At 52.2% G+C, this 22,050-nt stretch overlaps 1 protein-coding gene across 1 annotated transcript in view; it reads right to left on the bottom strand.

Moving 5' to 3' along the window:
• Positions 1 to 22,050, bottom strand: part of GLI2 (GLI family zinc finger 2) — a 260,695-nt gene that overhangs the window by 8,271 nt on the left and 230,374 nt on the right. Inside the window, exons 6-11 of the mRNA XM_033231787.1 lie at positions 15,683 to 15,884; positions 13,989 to 14,202; positions 12,529 to 12,651; positions 9,206 to 9,340; positions 5,651 to 5,800; positions 1,435 to 1,599 (exon numbers count right to left, since the gene is read on the bottom strand). Of these exons, the coding sequence (XP_033087678.1) occupies positions 1,435 to 1,599; positions 5,651 to 5,800; positions 9,206 to 9,340; positions 12,529 to 12,651; positions 13,989 to 14,202; positions 15,683 to 15,884 (989 nt within the window). The remainder of the gene's footprint in view (positions 1 to 1,434; positions 1,600 to 5,650; positions 5,801 to 9,205; positions 9,341 to 12,528; positions 12,652 to 13,988; positions 14,203 to 15,682; positions 15,885 to 22,050) is intronic.

The following is a 22,050-nucleotide window of genomic DNA, read 5'->3' as shown; positions in this document are numbered from 1 at the left end:
TGAACAGGGCAGTGGGGTTTTTAGTACTAGTAGCAAGTGTACGAGCTCAGTGTACCCTGTGACAGCACTAGCACCCCCGATTTCTCTGACGAAGAAAGGCAGGATCAGGGAGGCAAAGGAACAGGTTCCAAGTCATCCAGTAATGGGGTGAAAAAACCCAGGATTTCCGAACCTCAGTCCTGGACTCATAAACACACACACACCCCCCCTACACACCACGCCTACACAAAAACACACACTTACAAACACACATATACACGTGCACACTCATAGCCACATACAGATACCCACACCCCTATTCCCGCACATCTATACACACATACATAATACACTTACAAACACACATACACACATGTGCACACACACTCCCCTCTAAGGCTGGCTCTTGCCCATAGAGACTCTGAGGGGTTCAGATGCCTTTGAAAATTCCTCTCACTTAGGCCGGGCGCGGTGGCTCACGCCTATAATCCCAGCACTCTGGGAGGCCGAGGTGGGCAGATCACGGGGTCAGGAGTTAGAGACCATCCTGGCTAACACGGTGAAACCATGTCTATACTAAAAAAAAATACAAAAAATTAGCCGGGCATGGTGGCGGGCGCCTCTAGTCCCAGCTACTCTGGAGGCTGAGGCAGGAGAATGGCGTGAACCTGGGAGGCGGAGCTTGCAGTGAGCCGAGAGCGTACCACTGGGCGACAGAGAGAGACTCCGTCTCAAAAAAAAAAAAAACAAAGGAAAAAAAAAAGAAAATTCCTCTCACTTCTTATAAGCATTGGAGCAAATTCCCTTTGGGGTCCAGGATGTGTCTAAGCTTTTAAAAACATACATTTCCGAGTAAGCCTGAGCAACAGTAATTGTGTGGCTGGGCCAGGACACCACCGGCTCTTACCCCGCTTTCTCCCTGGTTCTTTCAGCCCAGATAGGGGCTCTGCCTACCCAGGGAGGCAGAGGCTACTCTATACTCCATCTGCTGGGGTTGACCGCCACGGCAGGCCCAGGCAGCACTAACAGCTGGAGCATGTCACTGCTGACTGCCCAAGCCAACAGGCCAGGGGGCTGCCAACAAATGCCACACTCAGACAGCACTGCTCTGCTTCCCCCAGGCAGCGGGGCAGCTGCTCCCCAGTGGGACACCTGCTTGTGGTGGAAAGGGAATTTGGGGGTATGAAGCAGTGACCCCAGGTGTTTTCACAGCTGCAGAGGAATCATCACTCCTCTGGCACTGGGGTAAGTCACTTCATCTCTGAGTCTTCGTTTCCTCATCTAGAGGATGGGGAGGCAGAACCCACCCAGCAGCCCCAAGTAATAGGGGACAGATGCATGTGAAACACTCTGAGATCAGAGGGGCCACTTCCCTGCCTCAGCTTCAGCTCCTGAGGACCTCATGGCAGCCTTTGGGGAGGGCACTATTATATTTATTACAGAGAGCAGGGGTACCTCATTGGAATGGGTGCGATTCTGGTGCTTGGCGCGGTCCGAGGCGTTGGAGAAGGCTTTGTTGCAGCCCTCGTGCTCGCACACGTATGGCTTCTCCCCGGTGTGGGACCGCAGGTGTGTCTTCAGGTTCTCCAGGCGGGAGTAGGCCTTCGAGCAGCCCTCGAACTAGAAGGAGGTGGTTCAGTCAGTCAAGACACCCCAGGGGGCCCAACCTGGAGGCCGGCTGCTGCTTCCTCCCCACCCCCTCCTCTGCTCTGCTCCACCCCATCAGCGCACTCAGAAGCAGGCATTTTTAAGATATTACTTTCCTTTCCTGAAAACATGGAGAGGGCTGAAAAGTACAAAGAGAAAAACGAAAACCACCGGTTGCCCAGGGGCTGCCACTGCTGACATGTGGTAAGTTTCATTCTGGTGACTCTGCAATTCATCTCCCCATGTCTTTAAAACCAAAATTGGGAACATATCAAGTATTCAGTCACCAGTTTTTAAATCAGCCACATATTCCCGTATCATTAAACTCTAAACTATTACTTTGAACTGTTTCCCAGTACCACTCTCGATTAGAATTTTTCTGTGCACTAAAATGTGCTGAGAATAAAATTCAGTCTTCCAAGTCCTTAAGTGAGTCGGCCACCCTCACCTTCACTCGACACGCTGGTCTCCTTTCAGGTCTTTGACTCCACTAAGTTCCTCCTGGCTTGGGGCCTCTGCATACTACTGACACCTCTGGCTGGAAACTTCCGCAGCCTCCTCCCAATCCGGTTCCTGGCCCAGGTCCCTCCCTCTCCATCTTTTAGGTCATCTCCTCTGAGAGCACTTTTCTGATATTCTCAATCACAACACTCTATCCTCTCTCCTTTATACCCCTTGGCTCGATTTATAATGATCTGAATGATTTTGTTACCCAGCTTTCTTACTAGAATACCAGCTCCACAGAGGAGGAATCTTCTGGGTCTTGTTCACTGCTGTCTTCCTAATATTTAGCACCTAAGCACTCAAGAAACAATTTGGGAAAGGAAGGAAGGAGGAAAGGAGGGAGCAAAGGAGAGACGAAGGAAGGAAAGGAGGTGGGGAGAGACGGAAGGAGGGAGGAAGGGGAGAAGGAAGAAGAGACCATTGCAGGAAACTCTGCAGCTATTCCAAAGATACTGCGGTTGCACTGAATGGCTATATGCAAACCGCCCTCAGGAGGACACGTACACCCCGGCAGGAGCTGTCTCATTCCTCCCATCCTCTCCTTTATTCCTGACCAGTCTGATTGAGCACGCTTGGCTCCAAATGCCTTTTATCTGTTTCCGCAACTCACAGCTCATATCATCAAAGGGCTATGGTTTGCCACTACTGAGGATGTTAAGAAAATAACTTGTTGCAATGAACTCCGAAGAGCCAGAACAATCTTGCAAAAGGAGGACAAATTTGGAGAACTCATATGTCCCAATTTACTTCCTACAAATTGACAGTAATAAAGACGGAATGTGGTACTGGCTTAAAGAGAGACATAGAGATTCAGGCAATACAACTGGCAGTTCAGAAAGAAACCCAGACACTTAAGGTCAATTGATTTTTGACAAGGGTGCCAAGACCATTCAAATGGAAAGAACAGGTTTTCAACACATAGACTTGGACAACTGCATAATCACATGCAAAAGAGTAAGTGGATCCCTACCTCATACCATGTACAAAAATTAACTCCAGGCTGGGCGTAGTGGCTCACGCCTGTAATCCTAGTGCTTTGGGAGGCTGAGGCAGGCGGATCACCTGAGGTCAGGAGTTCAAGACCAGCCTGGCCATCATGGCGAAACCCTGTCTCTACTAAAAATACAAAAAATTAGCCAGGCGTGGTGGTGCACGCCTGTAATCCTAGCTACTCGGGAGGCTGGGGCAGGAGAATTGCTTGAACCTGGGATGCAGATGTTGCAGTGAGCCAAGATGGCACCACTGCACTCCAGCCTGGGTGACAATGGAAGAGCTATATTATAAAGCTCTCTATACACACATATACTTCTTTCTTTTTTTACTTTTAAATTTTTCAGAGTGCCAGTATTCAATATTTTTATAAATAAAAGTTTATCTTTATAAACTATAAAACTCTTAGAAGAAAACATAAGGGTAAAGTTTTGTGACCTTGGATTAGGCAATGGTTCCTTAGCTATGACGCTGAAAGCACAAGCAATTAAAAAATTGTACAGCCTCAAAATTAAAAACTTTTGTGCTTTAAAGTATCAAGGAAATGAAAAGAAAACCCAGAGAATGGGAGAATTATTTGCAAATCATATATCTCATAAGGGTCTAGTAACCAGATACATAAAAAATTCTTACAATTTAACAACAACAAGACAACCAGATTTCAAAATGGGCAATATTTGAGTAGACAGTTCTCCAAAGAAGATACACAAATGGCCAATAAGCACCTGAAAAGGTGTTTAACATTATTAATCACTAATTAGTGAAATGCTAATCGAAAACACAATAAAATACTACTTTACACCCACTAGGATATGGCCAGAATAAAAAAGGTAACAGCCAGTGTTGGTGAGGGTTTGGAGAAATCAGAACCCTCATTCATTGTGGGTGGAAAGGTAAAATGGAGCATTGATTTTGGAAAACCAGCAGTTCCTCAACTGCCATATGACTCAGCAATTCTACTCCTAGTTACACATACCCAACAGAAGTGAAAATGTTCTGTCCATCTAAAAACACGAACACACAGGTTCATAGCAGCATTATTCACAATAGCCTCAAAGTAAATGCAATGTAAATATCCATCAACTGATGAATGCATAAACAAAACATAGTCTATCCATACAATGGAATATTATGTAGCCACGAAAAGAAAGTACATGTGCATGCTACAACACAGATGAACCTTGAAGACGTGTTAACTGAAAGAAGCAAGACACAAAGGCACGTATTGTATGATTTCAGTTTTTATGAAATTTCCAGAATAGGCAAATCCATACAGACAGAAAGCAGATTAGTAACTGTCCAGGGCCGTGGGAAGGAGAGAATTAGGAGTGGCTGCTAATGAGTACAGGGTATCTTTCCGGGGTGATGAAAATGATCTGAAATTAACTAGTAGTGATGGTTGCACAAATTTGTGAATGTACTAAAAACAATTAAATTGTACATTTTCTTAAAAGGGTGAACTTTATGGTATGTCAGCTATTTCTCAATAAAAAAACTGACTTGCCAACAAAGGTAGCACATTTCATTGGATCCTGGACACCACTGATTTTAAGACAGCCTGACTTCAGAGATATTAAGGTGAAAATAGAATGTATGTCTTAGAATCTATGAAACCAGAATTCACAAAGAGGAGAAAGAGGAGTTCCCAGATGTTTCAGCTGCAGCTAAAACCACGTCTGCTTTTGTGGGGCAGCAGTTTCTGTGTTTTTAAAAAATAGTCTCTCCAACTAATAGTCATAAATCCTGTTGACCTCTAAAGGGGACCATAGAAAAGGTCTTATCTTTGAGCTCATTAAAAAAAAAACAGAACAAAACAAAACCAACAAAACACTCAGCCAGGAGCTGTGGCTCAAGCCTGTAATCCCAGCACTTTGGGAGGCCGAGGTAGGTGGAATGCTTGAGCACAGGAGTTCAAGAGCAGCCTGGGCAACATGGCGAAACCCCGTTTCTACAAAAAGATACAAAAATTATCCTGGTGTGGTGGCATGTGCCTGTAGTCCCAGCTGCTCAGGAGGCTGAGGTGGGAGGATCGCCTGAGCCCAGAAGATAGAGGCTGCAATGAGCTGCCTGGGTGGCAAAGTGCAACTGTCTCAAAAAACAAACAAAAAAACCCCTCAACCCAAATGAGTTTTAACCCATGATTCCTCAAGCTCTGAATTACCAATGATGGTTTTTTCTCTGCAGAGTGCTATGGAGCGGTCCCTCCGCCCAGTGTCACCCAGCCAAGCCAACTTCAGGATGCAGATATGCCTTTGGACTCACAATCACAGATACACCCACACACCTTTGCCATACTTACCGAGATGCTCACACCCGGAGAGCAAGTCCATCAAGGTCTGGGATGCCACGAGGCGAGGGGCCTCCAGGACCCAAACAGGCAGGGTGGGAACAGGCTCCTGTCCCAGAGCCCCTGCTGTGGCCTGCTCCACCCAGATGTGCCTGTGGCCAGCCACCTCCAAACACAATCCCCCGGGCCTGGCTGAAGGGCCGGTCCTGACGACGCGAAGGGGGTGGGGAGAAGGCCACTCACCGTGCACTTGTGAGGTTTCTCGCCCGTGTGCCGCCGCATGTGCACCACCAGCATGTACTGCGCCTTGAAGGGCTTCTGCTCCCGTGTGCAGGCCTGCCAGCGGCACACGAACTCCTTCTTCTCCCCGTGGATGTGCTCGTTGTTGATGTGCTGCGGAGGGACATGTCCAGGAGGGGGTAAGCTGGCCCAGGAGGCCCACAGACCTCCCCCGGCTGTCAGTTGACCACGCGCCCCAGCACCCCCCCAGCCCTCCCCCACCTGTGTGCAGACCGCCCACCCTGCTGACCACACCTATTATGTTCAGACCATGCTCCTCATTGCCCATCCCACCTACTATATGCAGACCACTGACCCAACACGCCCACCCCTCCAAGCCAGGCCGCACCTCCTCATGAAGCATCACTAGCTGCCCTTAAATGAAGGCCTACTGCGTGCCGCATATCTTCCCTGCATTTTCCAATCCGTCATCAAAGTTACCATCTACACTGGGCAAAGCCATCCCGTGCACCCCAGCCTGGGCTCTGGGCTCTGGTGTGATGATGCTCCCGGGCTGCAAACAGTAGGCACTAATTAACTGCAGCGAGGCAAACGTACCCCTAGTGGGTGCATGAGAAGCTTCTCCTAAGCTTGCTCCTGTTGTTTCAGAGGTTTGTAAATAACATCTTTTGTTATAATAGAAAAATAACACATGCTTATCTCTGTTTTTGGCATTGACCCATGAGATAATGGCTTTGTCCCCTTTCCACAAAGGCACAGAGAGTTCAGTGGCCTGCACAGGGCCCTGGCAGTCGGCGTGGTGGAGCCAGATCCTCTAGGACCCACACTGTCCAATGCAGTGACCACTTGCCCTTCCTGCACACTTGAAATGTGGCTGGCCTGAGCTGAGATGGGCTAGAAGTGCAAACTACACACCAGTTTCAAAGACTTAGAATGGAAAAAAAAAAGATTATACAATATTTAGATAATTTTGTTTTCTATTGACTACCTGCTCAATGATAATATTTCAGACATATCGGGTTAAATAAAAATATTAAAATTAACTTCACCTATTTCTTTTTACTCCTTTTTTTTTTTTTTTTTTGAGGCGGAGTCTCACTCTGTCGCCCAGGCTGGAGTGCAGTGGCCGGATCTCAGCTCACTGCAAGCTCCGCCTCCCGGGTTTACGCCATTCTCCTGCCTCAGCCTCCCCAGTAGCTGGGACTACAGGCGCCCGCCATCTCGCCCGGCTAGTTTTTGTATTTTTAGTAGAGACGGGGTTTCACCGTGTTAGCCAGGATGGTCTCGATCTCCTGACCTCGTGATCCGCCCGTCTCGGCCTCCCAAAGTGCTGGGATTACAGGCTTGAGCCACCGCGCCCGGCCTCTTTTTACTCCTTTTAAATGCACTCCTAGGAAATGTAAATTACATGGGTGGCTGGCATTTGTGGCCTGCTATATTGTGCTGCTGGACATTCTGCTGTGGACCTTTGCCACCAGAAAAGGCTGTCCTGAGAGCTGGGCATCAGACACTGGCAGCACCTTGCCCCAGAAGACAGAATACTGCCAGGCCCTCATGCCCTGTGCGACTGGTCCAACTGTCACGCATACAGATGCCCCTGCTGGAGCACGTGAAATCTTCAGCACTTTGAACTTCCAGGGAAATCTTATCATATTAGCCTCACTTTCCATTTTTAAAGCCTTTCAAATGATAAAAATGCTTCCTGACAATGCCTTTCAGTTTTTTCTCATTGGTTTACTTAGCAACAAATTGTTAATAATCGACCAGGGGCTCCAGCTCGCCTGTGCGCCTGCTACATCCATCTTTCCAGAGAGCAGAGAAGGAGGGAGGGAGAGAGAGAGAGAGAGAGAGAGAGACAGAGCTGGGTGAAGGGGTCTGTTTTTTCCAGGGCCTGGTGGAGGTGGCCACCTATAGCTGCAGGACAGTCCAGGGCACAGGCGGAAGCCCCTGGCTAAAGCCCTTCTTCCAGGTTGGGGACCCTCGGCGTTCATTTGAGGAATTCTGTGCCTGCTCTTCGGGGCTGACCCACTTATCACAGAGCACCTCTTTGACATCCTCATCTGCATGCTCTGGCTTTGGCCTTCCCCTAGCCTGAGAGGCTGTCCCTCTCTCCTCCTTTCATCTAACTGACTTGTTCTGCAACTCACAGCTCCACGGTACCTGCTCCAGTTAGGGCTTGTGTACCCCAAAGAGGTGGTAAAAGTTGAAAAATTAAGTTTGAGATCCAGAAGGAGTTAGATAAGACCCTGCTTCACCAGTTCTATGTCAGCTGCATTCGTTTGCTGGGAAGTTCTGGTCTTCTGAGTGAGAACTGCGTTTGGGAGGAAAAGCTCCAACACAAAAGAAACCTACAGTATTTGGGAGGAAGTTGCATAAGTGGAAGAAGAAGAGGGAGTTGGCGTGTCCTAAATGCTAAGTTCACAGAGCAGGGGAGAAGCAAGTGCCTTTGGGACAGCTTCCGAATACGAATAGGAGATGTGTGCATGTGTGTGCAAGTGCGTGTGTGTCTGCTCTTGCCAGCAATCGAGCTACTAATTTAGTGGGTTCATCTTTACAGACACTCACCAAGGAGTGTGTGTTGGGGAGTTGGGAGGGGGCTTTCTTGAATTTAAGTTCTTCTCTGGATGGAGAAGAGAGAACCACTCAGGGCTGGTGTGGGGAACAGGCAGGAGGAGGAAGGAGGGAGCTGCTAGGTGTGGAATGCCTGTGAGCCACTAGGTGCTGATGAATATGACTGACCCTCCTGTGGGGCACCATCAATCCCCTTGATAGGAAAAAAAATGAGGCTCGCAGAGGTGGAGTCACTTGGCTCAGAACCACTCAGCTGGTTGTGGTGGAGACAGGTTTGGAGCCAGGTGTTTTTCGTGCCAAGCCTCTGCTCTGCACACTGCACACATCAACCCTGTCTACCACATAAGGGATGCTGCGGTATGAGAGTTTGGAGTGCGGACCAAGAGGCATACCCTGAAGGGCTCACCGGCTCCCATGGTCCTCTCTAATCACATGAGCTGTCAGTACTCAGGCACTGTTAAGTAGCCTCCTCTCTGATCTGGGTGTAGACGCCCACCTGTACCCATATCCACTGGGTATCTGTGAATAGTCCCCAAAGGACAGGATCAACTCCTTCCTTCATGGGAGAAGCTTCTTTCACTTATTATCGTGTAGATAGTGGCTGGTTTAATTGTATTTCTCTCTTTGCACTGGCGACTAGGAATCTCAGAAAAAAAAAGTGTATGTAGAATATGGCTCAAAGCACTCGGTTTTTAATACTAACTCTATTCCTTGTTTCACTTTATTGTTCTCTTTTCCCCGACAGTCTCATTTACTTATTTTTTCTTTTAATCTCTCTTGTATTACATATGCATTGGAAGCCATCTTGAAAACAGGCAGGGCACACATAAGTAATCATGCCTCCCACTTGCAGGGGATGTGGCCCAGGCATCTCTGGGGGTCTCTTCCTCCAGCCCCTTCTGTCTAGTAGAGGCCCTGGAAGGCTCAGCATCCTGCATGGCCTGGGCCGTGCCCTGGTTGGCCGGCTGCTGGGGTTCAAAGGCTTACGTGCACCAGCTGCTCCTGGGTGTCGTACTCCTTGGTGCAGTCTTCCCAGTGGCAGTTGGTCTCATAGATGACCACCTCAGCCTCCTGCTTACAGTCATCTCTGTCCAGATCTTCCTTGAGGTCAGCGAGCTGCTCCTGGGAGAGGGGAAGGGCATACCCACATGAGCCGTGTCCAGACACCTGGCCCTGAAAAGAGGTCACTGTTAGTCCCATGCAAGGACCCTGGGCTGTTACAGGTGTGGATGCAAGTATGTGTGCACACACACAACACATGCGTGCGCGCGCACGCACACACACACACACACACACACTCATCAGCCTTTTTAGCTCCTTTCCTCAACTCAGCCCCGTCCACAGCTCTCCTTGTCAGATGGCCTGTCCTGGGGCCCCTCCTCCTTTCTCTCCAGTGCCCACTTGTCATCATCAAGGTGTTCTGTCACACCCTGGGTCTACTCCAAGCCAGGAGAACCGGAGAAAGGCGGGGTGGGGACTTTTGTCTATTTGGTTTGATTTCCGCTGTGGGGAACCAGTTTTCCCTGCCACAGCATTGCCAGTTTTCCCTGCCAATGCTACATCTGCATTCTTGTACGATAGGGAGGATCTGAGGCCCTCCTCATGAATACACAGTGAGCTCGAGGCAGCCTCGATCTGGACTTGAGTTTCCCGACCACATTAGGGCCCATGTGGCCATTTTAATGAGGTGAAGGAAAGCCCCCTGAGACATTCTTTCACCTGATCATAATGCCTGAAATTCCCTCACCTGATCACAGGTACCTGAAATTCCCATCAAAACGGACAAAGTCTTTTTCTCTCAAACTAGCAACAGACTGAGAATTAACCCACAAGACCATCCCTACCCTCACTGATGCTAACCAGGGGCACCGTCTGAGCAGAGGACATGAGGACAGGCAGGAGGTACCTGCTTGGGATCGGGGCACAGGGAGAGGCTCAGATACCCCAAGTAGTGACAGAAAGTCCACAGAGGGCCTACAAGGGCTGTCAAGGACTCCCCAGTATTCCACTGTTCTGCTAGGCAGGCTGGGAGCAAAGCCAAGCAAAGAGGCAGATGCTACCAAGACTGGCTTCACATTTCAAACTGTCTCCAAAAACAGCAGGAAAATGTTGTCTTTCAAAATAGCCTCTGGGGAAAACATGTATAGTCAGGCTCGGGGGGGTGAAAGATCTCGCCCCATAGTCAAAAGGCCTAATGCCCACTGGCTCCAGGGACTCAGTGAGTGGTGCCACAGCTGCCCAGGTCACGATCTCAGTCCTAGTGCTGAGTTCCTTTCTGGGAGTGGCAGAAATTAGCCTCAGGACGCCCTGCTGTCAGTGGAGACTCAAACCCCACCTGACTTTCCATAAGAGCTGCAAAGACCTCTTCCAAGAAGGGCTCCTGGTTGTTTCTCAGAGGATCTTTCAATGAATCCACTTGTTCCAAACAGGAAAAGCAACAACATGTCGTACAATAGCTCCAGGGGCTATACTGGGACCAAATCAAAGGAAAGTGTGGGAGCATTTACTTTCCAGATCTTTAGCAACGGGATCGTCTGGGGGCTGTCGGGGTGAGACCATGGGGAGAGTGGACCCGAGGGCCTCCTATCACCCTCTCCACTCTTTGAGAAAACCTGGAAGTCAATTTATTATTTCTACCGGCTGCGTGCCCTGGTCACTCCAGAGAAGATTTGGAAAGCTGATGGATCACGCTCCAATCAGAGGGTAGCACAGAGGCAGGTGGGGCCTCAGGGTTGCACTGGGCATCACTCTAGCCTGCAGTTTTGAGGGCTTCAGTAGAGAGGGTTCATTATGCTGCATTTTCTGCCAATAGAGAGAAAGCCCAGCCATCCACCTTACAAATGAGTCAGGGAGTCCTTGGTCAGTGAATCAGGACACTGAGTGACAGGGGACAACCTCCTCATGATCAACAGTTTTCCTTGCACTGACACGTGTGCAGAGCCAGGCTGGACAGGCAGGAGGCCCTGTGTGGCCCACCTAGGTTGGAGGGCGGGCATAGGGCCCTCCCGGCGTGTGGCCATGGGGCTCCCAGGTGCTCAGTGCCTGCCTGCCGGCCCTGTCCTCACCATCCTGGCGTGTTTGTCTTCCCTGGATATGTGCCGTCCTCATCAATTTCATCGGCCCCCGATGATGCTCGGCCTCGTGGAAACCATGCATCATGCTGAGACCGGCTTTGGTGTCAGCAAGGGGAGAATTTGTCACCAACCCCTCTGTTTGCCTGACAATAACAGGAGCCAATATTTCACGAAAATTAAGTGCCCAGAGCATGCCTGATGGTTCACAGTTTTGATAAAGGATGGTCGGCAGATGCAGGAGAGACGGGGATAGGAGGCCCTGAGCATCCTTGGTGTCCAAGCTGCGGCTTCTGTAGTAATGGATGAAGACTGGGCCACCGTGAGAGGGCTTGGGGGACCAGGAGCTTATTTATCAGGTCAACAGGCACGGCATGCCCTTTACAAGACAGGCCCCTGCTCCAGGAGTGGGGGCTGCCTGCATGGTGTCTTGGAGCAGAAGAATAAGTGGCAAGGTTTCCAAAAGGATCAGCGCAGGGTCAGGGCCACACGACAGGCCTGCACTGGGCTGTGGGCTGCTCCCCTCTTCTCTCCCCACTTGAACTTGTCCTATCTTCCCCACTCACCACGCCACTCACTGACTCAAATGTGCATTGAATCACTGGAAAATACTATGTCAGTGACTGCACACTTGCGCAAACCCTAGTGGCATGGAACCCAGTCAGGCCCTTCTCCCACAGTGCCACCTCTCCAAAGCTTAGAGTGCAGACGGGGAGACAGGTGTGCACACAGCACATGCCCTGAAGTGACCTCTGAGCTAGGCTGGGTGTGTGGGCCTGGAGCTAAGTCCTCTTACCCAGGAGAGTCAGGGAGGGCTAAAGTGGCAGCGAAGGAGCCAGGGTGGGGTAGAGTTCCAAGAGTGAGAGTAACCTAGAGGGGCCTGAGTCATTCCGGGGACGTGAGCAACTCAGCCAGGCTGTGGCTGGTGCTGTGCACAGGTCAGGTGCAGGGAGAGAGACAGATGGCAGCCTGAGATGCAGACAAGAGGGATGGCTAGGCAGAAGTCCATTCATTTGCTCATGCATTCATTCACCATGTGTGATGGGAATGTATGTCCAGGGTGCTGGAAACACAGTGGTGAGAGAGTCACAGCCCAGCATTCCCACCCAGTCCTCCCTGGGTCACTCATTCATCCATGCAGGCAGCCAGCCATCCGTTCACCACCAAGCGTACAGCCCCAAGGCAGCCCACAGGCCTGGTCCTAGCTGGAGGAAGGTGGTGCGGCTGGCAGCAGGTTACCTGTGTCAGCGCCAGAGGGGAGGCCGGCCGCAGGCCCTCAGGCTCGGTCTTGACTTTGCTGCGCTTGTGAATGGCGACAGGGTTGACGGTGCTGCTGACGGCCGACTCACTGCTCTGCTTGTTCTGAGGAAGGGTGCAGAGGACAATCTGTTACTCAGGGGCAGGGCAGGGATATCCCAAATTCCTTTGGACTTTACCTCTAGGATCTCTCCGCACAGATCATCTGGGCTAACCCTGTGTTTAAAGTATCAGAAAGAGAGTCCCCAGCTCAGTCCTCCTGCCAGGGGCACATGTCCTGCTACAGGAGAGCACCCAGACCTGGGCATGCCAACCCCCATCTCTCCATCTCCACCTCCCCAAGACCTCTGGGAAATGGGAAAGAGACCTTCTCTTTGGAAAATGCGGGGTGCCCTTGCTCCTGTTCTGACCAGGCTCAACTTCTCAGCCCTCCAGAGCAGGGGACACTGTGGGTCTGAGAACAGGGCCCGGCCAGCCCAGGGCATAGGGGGCCAGAGCCTGGTTCCTCAGGAGAAGGGTCTAGAGCGGAAGCATCAGGTGATGTTTCCAGAGCTGACACCCACTGTCGTGGGGAGGCTCTGAGGAGCCACCAGGAGCCCTGGGGTGGAGAGGGAGGACATTCTGGAACAGAGGACTCTTCTAGAGGACATGGTGTCCTGTCTTCCTTCCAAGGGTGTAGCCACATCCAGGCTCTGCCATTTGCCGGTGGGTGGCCTGGGATGGTCCCTTCACCTCTGGCATCATCGTTGTCAGTGCTCCCAGGATCAGAGCCTATGTGGGCTCTGCACACGTGAGCTTGTTTATATACACAGTGACCCCACCTAGGCGTCAGGAACCCCACTGAGCAGATAAGTTAGCTCAGGCTGCGAGAGGGAAAGAGATTTGCTGCTTTTAGGCGAGTTAGGATCCCAAAGATGGTCTGACTGATGCTAAGGCCTGTGCCTTTCCATGTCCTTATCTGTGAAAGAACACTTCATTTGCCAAATAATAATGGTACCTAGGATGTGCCAGGCACCGTACTAGGATGTCCAGGGATGCTCAAGGCCCATTGGAAGGGTCGAATGAGGCAGTGTGTGAAAGCCTGCTGTAAATGCACGCTCTACAATGAAACTGCAGTGTTATAATGATTCACTCACCCACCCATGCCATGTGCTGTGCACGGAGGACCTCCACGGTGCCAGGCCCTGGGAACGCGAGGCTTTCTCCATCTACTCATTATGCTTCTTGGACAGGAGACAGCAGAATCAAGAAGCTGGGAGCTTCCCATGGACTGAGCCCAGGTCTCGCCCTTTCCGTAATGTGGCCCCTGCCCAGAAGGCACCCCAGAGGCCAGAATTGAGCCCAGAGGCCCTCCACAAGTTCTTAGCATGAGCTGGCAGTGAACAGCCCTCGTGCGTCCAGATGAGTACCCAGTGGCCATCCTGGCCCCTGTACCCACCTACCTGGTTGGTGTCACTCAGACAGTTGCTGCTGCTGCTGAGCTGGGTGGGCGTGGCATTGACGGAGGTGAGGGCCATGGGCTGCTGGGCCAGGAAGGTGGGTGAGGGCTGGATCAAGGGTGGTGTGTGTCCAAAGGCTGATCCCAGACCCCTCTGCTGGCTCAGAATCTGCTGGTAGGCCACGGGGTTGATGGGGTGGGGGAAGGTGAAGGCTGGGCTGCAACAGAGAGCAGACAAGGAGGTGGGGGTCGGGGGTTGAGGGCTCTGTTAGGCTGACACTTCCTGGACAGAGAGAACCTTGTGCAGGGGATAGTGATGAGCATGTTGCTAGCCCCACCATCACTGTGGCCTCCTCACTCAAGAACCAGCTGTGGCTTCCTACTGTCTGCCACTCACCTTTTGTGATCAGCTCCCAGGTTCTGCCCCAGGATGCAGCCTTCACCCTTGGCAGGCTGGCCCCAGCAGAGACCAGGCTCCATCTCATCCCCACACCCCGGCCCCTCCACTGCTGTAATGATACCTAAATGCATGCCAGCATCACTGCTCCCTGACCACGTGAAACCCATGAGGCCTCTGAATCCTGTTCTAATGGCCCCTCATCCGGGAATCATGCTCTGAGCCCTCCAGCTTGCATTATCCTCCCCTTCTTACTGCACTTCTAGGCTCTGTCACACCACGTGCATAAGAGCCACCCTTCACACTGCAGGATACCAAGGAGAGACTGGTGACCCCTGTGGTTGAGCCATAAAAGACATTGTGGCTTCCTCCAGCTTCCTCTCGCATCACATGCTGCAGGGTGGGCTAGGACCCATCTGCCATGTTGTGAGGACACTCAAGCAGCCCTAAGCAGAGGCTCACAGACGAGGAACAAAGGGTACTGCTGAGAGCCCTGTGCGGGGGCCATTCTGGCCCAGCCAAGCCTTCAGCGGGATGAAGCACTGGCTGACAGCTTGACTGTGGCCACCTGAGAGAGCCAGAGCTCAGCCTGTCTCGAATTCCTGACCCTCAGAAATGGGGTGAGATAACAATTGTTTGTGGTTTTAAACTGCTACGTGTTGGAGCAATTCGTTAGGCAGCAAATGATAACAAATACACTTGTTATTCCTTCCATCTCCAGGTCATTGAAAGAAATTCTCCTGACATTCCTCACACCTCCTGGCCTCTCCTGGGGGCGCTGGGGAGGCATGTGAGTTTCAGTCCAGCCGGCTGGGGTCTCAGTCCTCAGACAGTCTAGAGCCACACAGAGGGGAGAAGGGTGGCTGGTGTCAGTGAGGTGTGGGTATGCCACGATGCGGCTACAGAGGGAGGCCTGCTGGCAGCTCAGAGGCTTGCTGAGAGTACGGGCCATGTCACCATCACATTTTGTGTGGTCTCCAAGGTTGGCCAATACTTGGCTGCTCCACCAAATTCAGTGAAATACTAGGAAAACCATCTTCGACCTCAAACACCTTTGATTTCACATTTGAGTCATTCATGACAGGCCTGGTCCATGAAGATGTACTCAGATATGGGCTTATTTCAATTTGATCACTATTGGTTTTGAATTCATAAAAAAGGTGCGAGTATGTGGATTCACAAATGCCACTAGTCCTGTCTTTCTCCTGGGGTCAAAAGCACCCACTGAAAAGCCAGTGCCTCCCCACCAGGCCCTCAGCCCAGCTCCGGTTCTCAGCCCTCTGCTTGCAGGCGAGGCTCACCTGAGGGCACCTGCCGACAGGTGCCCGTAGGAGCCGCTGGCTGCCGAGCTGCTTCGGGAGTTGTTGATGTAGGCCACCAGCGAATTGGGTGAGGTGCGGATCATCCGCTGCAGGTCCAGGCTGGCGTCTGAGAGTGGGGAGATGGACAGCGCCCGCTTGCGGCTCAGGCGGGGCGTCACCCGTGGGCTGGAGAAACGGGACACTGTGGGACAGTCAACACAAGACATATCAGCATCCCTGGGGATGGGGGGCGGGGTGACAGGTAGGTGGGGGACAGGAAGAGCCTGCGAGGATGGTCTAATGGGTATCCCAGCTAAGCCGACTTTCCAGCTGTGGGCTCTTGGGCAGAGGATATCACCTCTTGGCCTCAGTTTGTTGATCTGTAAAATGGACTGAGCAGCGCAGGGTGTGGTGAGGACTGGAGAAGTGCATGTAAGGTGTCTGGGCAAGTGAATATGAGCAATGAACATAGGTGCAGAGACCAGGGCTGGAATCCACAATGCTTACCTCATGACAGGAGTGTGCACGAATCATAAGTGAGCAGTTCAGTGGCCTCTCACCAAGTGAGTCCACTTGGGAAGCCAGCCCTAGGTCAAGAAACAGGGCTTGGCCAGTGCCTACAGGCCCCCTGCACCTTCCAGCCTAAGGGCAGCTGCTATCCTGGCTTCTAACACACAGCTTAGTGTTACCGACTTTTGAGCTTTGTGTAAATGGAATTTTAAATACTCTTTTATGTCTGGCCTCCTTCATCCACTTGGTCAGTTTGTAAGATTTCTCCATGCTATTGTGTGTGGCAGAAGCTTGCCTGTTCTCACTGCTGTGGAGAATTCCATGGGGAAGAGAGTGAATGGAAGTGAGTGCTCCAAGGTCATGGGTCATGTTGTACCTGAAATCACCACTAAAATGCCCCCTGATAGGGCATTTGCCAAGCAGAGGCCTGGATGGCGGCCCCCAGACTCTTTGCGACGCCTGGGCCTTTGGCTGTCTCTCCAGAGCCTGCTGAGCAGCCTGCTGTAACAGGGCAGGCAAGACACGAGGACAGGGCAGAGAGAGGCATCCTGACACAGGCAGGTGCTCTTGCACACTGAGGTCCTCAGTTCTAAAGTTGCCTGAGCCTCTGGGAAGCTGTTGCTTTGAATGTGCACACCACATGCATGCAGGCACACATGCATGCAGGTGCACACGCCGCCCATGCATGCACACACTTGTGTGCACCCACATGCAGACATGTGTACACATGCATATGCACACATACATGTGGACACATGGCTATGTCCTCAGCCCTCACCAGCTGCTGTCACACACCTACATAACTGCGGAAGGGAAGAGGGCTTGCCCCAGACAAGAGTACCCAGCACCCCAGGGTCACAGGCTCTCCCACTGTGGCTCCTGACTGCTCCCCCTCACGGTGCCCCCATCAGGATTCTAGGTCTCTGCCCTGCACAAACGGTGGCCTAGAAATGGTCTGACAACACTGCCCAAAGGCTGACTCCAGACCCCTCTGCTGGCTCAGAATCTGCTGGCAGGCTATGGGGTGGATGGGGTGGGGGAAGGTGAAGGCTGGGCCGCAACAGAGAGCAGACAAGGAGGTGGGGGTGGGGGGTTGGGGGCTCTGTTAGGCTGACACTTTCTGGACAGACAGAACCTTGCCCAGGTGATAGGGATGAGCATGTTGCTAGCCCCACCATCACTGTGGCCTCCTCCCTTACGAACCAGCTTGAGGATGACTCTCCATAAACCAAGCTTCCCGCCCTGTCCAGACCCTCCCAGAGCCAGTCTCCTCTTTTTAAAGGGCTCTAATAGTGCTGACCACCAGGGCTGGCGTGAGGCGTAAATTAGGTGATGCGTGAGAAGCACCTGGCCCATGGCAGGGCACAGTAAATGCTTGGGCCTGTCCTTGACTTTCTGGACACCTGCATGGAGCAGCCTCTTCTCATGTCCCGCTGGCCACTGCCCACCCATCCCTTCCAGGCCTCCGGGTTCCCTGTGGGCTGGTAGTGTTGCCCGTAAATGATGCTGGGGGTTGCTCAAGCACACCCATGTCAGTGCTTGGCTGTTCCTGGGCTTATGATAATTGCTTTCCTCCCTTCTGCCTGCTCAGACCTGCTGAGACCCCGCCTGGCTGCCCCCTCCTCCAGGCAGGCTGCCCTGACTGCAGGGTCTGGCTCCGTGGGCCTCCTGCTCACAGTCCACACAGCCTCTTGGTACTCCCGAAGCTTTCCTGACGGCTTTGACCGCTGACCTTAGGGCCACTCTGAAACATGCACGTGGCAGTTCCTTGTCTCCACAGGTGCAGGAGCACCAAGGGCAGGGGGTGAGGGCCTATGAGCCTCTGAGCAACCCCACTCCATACTCACCAGTCCCCAAGAAGGCTGCGTGAAGGCAGAGCCCACACCCACCTATACAGAACAAGCCGAATGCCCTGGGAACCATGCTGGGCCCCGGGGGCAACCATGCCCGGCCCAGCCCCACGCTTGGCCACAACCCTGAGGAGACCTAGGGATCCCTGGGGAGGCTCTTTCCGGCCAGGCCACCAGGAAAAGCACCTCTCCAAGGCATGGAGAGGACAGAGGACATCCAGGACCGCTGGGCTGAAAGGGGCTTCCAGGGTTTTCTCTCCTAACCGCCTCTTCCATGGGATGAGGGGAGGAGTCTTAGGCCACAGAGGGGCGTAGACAGCCAGCAGCCTGGGATGAAGGGACTCTGGGTAGAGGGACGGAGACCTGGACTGGAATAGTGACCTGCAGTGGAGTGAAGTGGAGGCTGAACACTGGCTACCCTGCGCTGGGGCCATAAGTCAGCTGCATGACTTGGGGCAAATTGTTTTATCTGTCACAGACTCGGGGTCTTCATCAAAGACATCAGCATAAAACAAGTCCCCTGCCAGCTCTGGGGTTGCTGTGACCCAATGGGATGATGGATGGGGAGGTGGCCTGGCCACTCCAGAGTGGCCGCAGTTGAGATGCTCATGCGGCCCAACACTTGGCATACTTTATTTTCAACAAGAAGAGTTAAGTGATGTTAGGAAAGCTCCCAGTTGGAAACGAAGTTGAGTTAATCAGAACGTTCTTTTCTTTTGACATCCTTGTCAGCTAAACTTTCTGCTTTCGCCGTTTATTCTATTGGGCTATGAAGACTGGGGTTTACAGCTATTTTAGTAAGCAGAGCTGCAGCGGGTACACAGAAGACGCTCCATAGATGCTTCTGGGGATGCCCACTTGCTCTGACCCCACAGAGGGGCCAGGGCAGAGCTGGTAACGCACTTAGACAACTCCTTTCTCTTACACCAGGAAGGATCCTAGGCCACCCGCCTGAGGACAGAAAGGCAGGGAGGCCCATGAAGCAGGCTAGTGAGCACCCACTCTAAACAGGGATCCTGGAGGGCAAACAGGGGCATCCTGGCTGGAGTGTGCCCCTCTGCTGCAGCATCTGCATCCAGGCTGGAGTGTGCCCTGCTGCTGCAGCATCTGCATCCAGGCTGGAGTGTGCCCTGCTGCTGCAGCATCTGCATCCAGGCTGGAGTGTGCCCCTCTAGTGCAGTATCTGCATCCTGGCTGGAGTGTGCCCCTCTGGTGCACTATCTGGATAAATGTCTGCTTCTGAATTCTTATGCAATTAATGACCCAGTGACAGCCACCGTTTAGCGACGCTTAGACCCACTGACTCATTTAACAGCTATCACCATCCTCCAAGCAAACCAGATAAGCAGCAGATAAACAGCAAGGCAGTTACGCTTGGAGGTTAGTGACTTGCTCAAGGTCTCAGAGCTACAGAGGCAGGATTTGAACCTAGGTCCAAAGAAGCCCTGGTGTCTGGACTTTTCTGAGGACTCTGTGTCCTCTCTGTCCATCTTCAGAGAGGCCAGCAGAGGCCCAGGGCCAGGAGGACGTCCCCTCCCACAAACAGTTTTCGACCTCCCACTTTCAGTGGCTCTGAAGAGTGAACCTTCTCAGAGCCAGCTGCCTCCTCGTCCTCTCCTCCTGTCCGCAAAGCAGCTCCAATTCAGCACAGCCAGCCCCACACTACTGACCTGTGCCTGGACCAGCTCTTCTACAGCACGTGCCTGCCACTTGCACAGTGGCAGAGCGGGAGACCGGGGAGTCGGCCTTCCCTCCTCCCCTCCTCCCCTCCTCCCCAATGGAGCCCACTTATGTGTGGGCTCATGAACACCTCTCAAAATCTCTCCTTTCAAACTCCACCCCCAGCACAGCCCACCACTCACTTGGATCATTCTGGGGCCCTCAGCTAACAGCTATCCAATCCACAGTACTCACTGCAAAGACAGAGATTTTCAACTTGGAAATAGGATTATGCCCCTGCCCTCTCCCCAAAACTTTCCAAAAATCCCCACTGCTATTACAAACAAGGCCTAGGCAGTGGCCCTGTGGAATGCCGTCACTCCAGCCACTGGGGCTCCTTCCAGCCCTTCCTCCGTATCACCTGCACAGGGACTTGCACGTGCAGCTTCCTTTGACTGCGGCGCTGTCCCTGTTCAGACCTCAGCCAAGTCATCGCCTCATTTGGGATGCCTTCCCTGACCTCCTGGAGTTGGGCAGATCTTTCCTACGCTCAGGTCTCTCTCTCCAAACAAGGGTAGGGATGAGCTTTCATCCACTGTGCGGTTATCTGCTTGCTCCTGTCTTTCTCACTATGCATTAGGGACCCAAATCCTTTTTCCCGTCTGACCATACCCAACACTCGAATACAGATGGCACAGCCATGAGCCCAGTGGGAGATGCCAAGGGCTGACCCACGGCACAGACAGGACATGTTGAGGAAGAACAGATTCACAGTCACCTAAAGACAGCACTTACTCAATGCTATCATCACATGTGCTAGGACTCCTCCAAACTTTAAAATGTTAAGTAATCTTCACGACTGTCCCATAAAGAAGGGGCTGTTATGCTCATTTTACAGAAGACAAAACAAAGGACACTAAATAACTTGCCCAAGGTACAGGGACACCAAAACCACCTGCCACAGGGCCTATGCCCAGGGTGCAGAGGAGGAGTGGTGTCTCAGGGGGCAAGGAGTATGACTGCAGGAAGGGACAGGGAGGGCCCCCCCTGCATGGGAAGGGGTTCCAGGTGGACACACACACACATACTTCAGGTGGAGACACACACACCCCAGGTGGACACACACACCCCAGGTGGACACACACCCCCCAGGTGGAGACACACACACACCCCAGGTGGACACACACACCCCAGGTGGAGACACATACACCCCAGGTGAAGACACACACACACCCCAGGTGGACACACACACACACCCCCCAGGTGGATACACACACACTCCAGGTGGACACACACACACCCCCCAGGTGGACACACACACACACACACACACCCCCAGGTGGACACACACATACCCCCCAGGTGGACACACACCCCCCAAGTGGACACACCCCCCCTCATGTGGACAAACACACACCCCAGGTGGACACACACCCAGGTGGATGCACACACAAACACACACACGATGCAGAGGCACACAGACAGCCTCTGCCACCGTCCCTGTCAAGCCTGTCACTTTGTGGCTTCCTTGGAGCACATTTACTTAGCTTTCGTGAGCCTCTCTTTCCCCATCTGTACAATCACGGCAGTGTGGCTTGCTTTGCAGGGCTGTTGTGAAGACACACACAGAACACCAAGAATAGTGCCTAAAACCCAGCAGGCATTCCAAAATGAAATTGCTAATGAATGTGGCTTCTTCAAGGGCTAGGAGGACTGTTCCAAGGGGCAGGGCAAGCCTCCAGTCAATAACAGAGTGAAGGGCACCAAGTCTAGGAAAGATGCTTGGGCCACACAGCAACACAGCTGTCATCAGACACTCACTCATCGGCTTGCATTCGGTATCCTCTCAGCTTCTGGGTTCTTATTTACTGAGTCCACTCCTTGTCAATCCTCACTTCAAAGGAAATTCAAAGAAAGATGCCAAAGTGAATTCTCTGAAAGGCTCCTATTACTTCCAAACTGAGTGGCAAATGCGATAATGTGAGGGGAAAAACCATCTAACACGATATAAAGTAAGAAACACACACATCTTTGTAACACATTTTTAAAAAAAGATTCTGCTGCTAATATTTGGATTCCCACCCTCTCGTGTGCCCCTAACAAGAGGAAACAGGCCAAATCTGACAGTGATATTCATCTCTGTTATCCCCGTCTCTCATGGGAAATATGTTTATTAATGCGCCTCTTCCCTTGATAAATTACTAAATAGAAAGAAAAGCCTGGCACTCATTTCCCGTGGTTTCTCCTGTGATTTATGACCAGGAACATGGAGTATTCATCTGTGGATGCGCCCGTTTTAATGCCGGTCGGCCACAGGTGACTGGCCACCTGCCCACCCTCACCTGGGCG

Source organism: Trachypithecus francoisi, unplaced genomic scaffold, assembly GCF_009764315.1.
Source record: "Trachypithecus francoisi isolate TF-2019V2 unplaced genomic scaffold, Tfra_2.0 Lachesis_group13, whole genome shotgun sequence".
NCBI classification, from domain to species: Eukaryota; Metazoa; Chordata; class Mammalia; order Primates; family Cercopithecidae; genus Trachypithecus; species Trachypithecus francoisi.
This window is presented reverse-complemented; position numbering and strand designations above follow the sequence as displayed.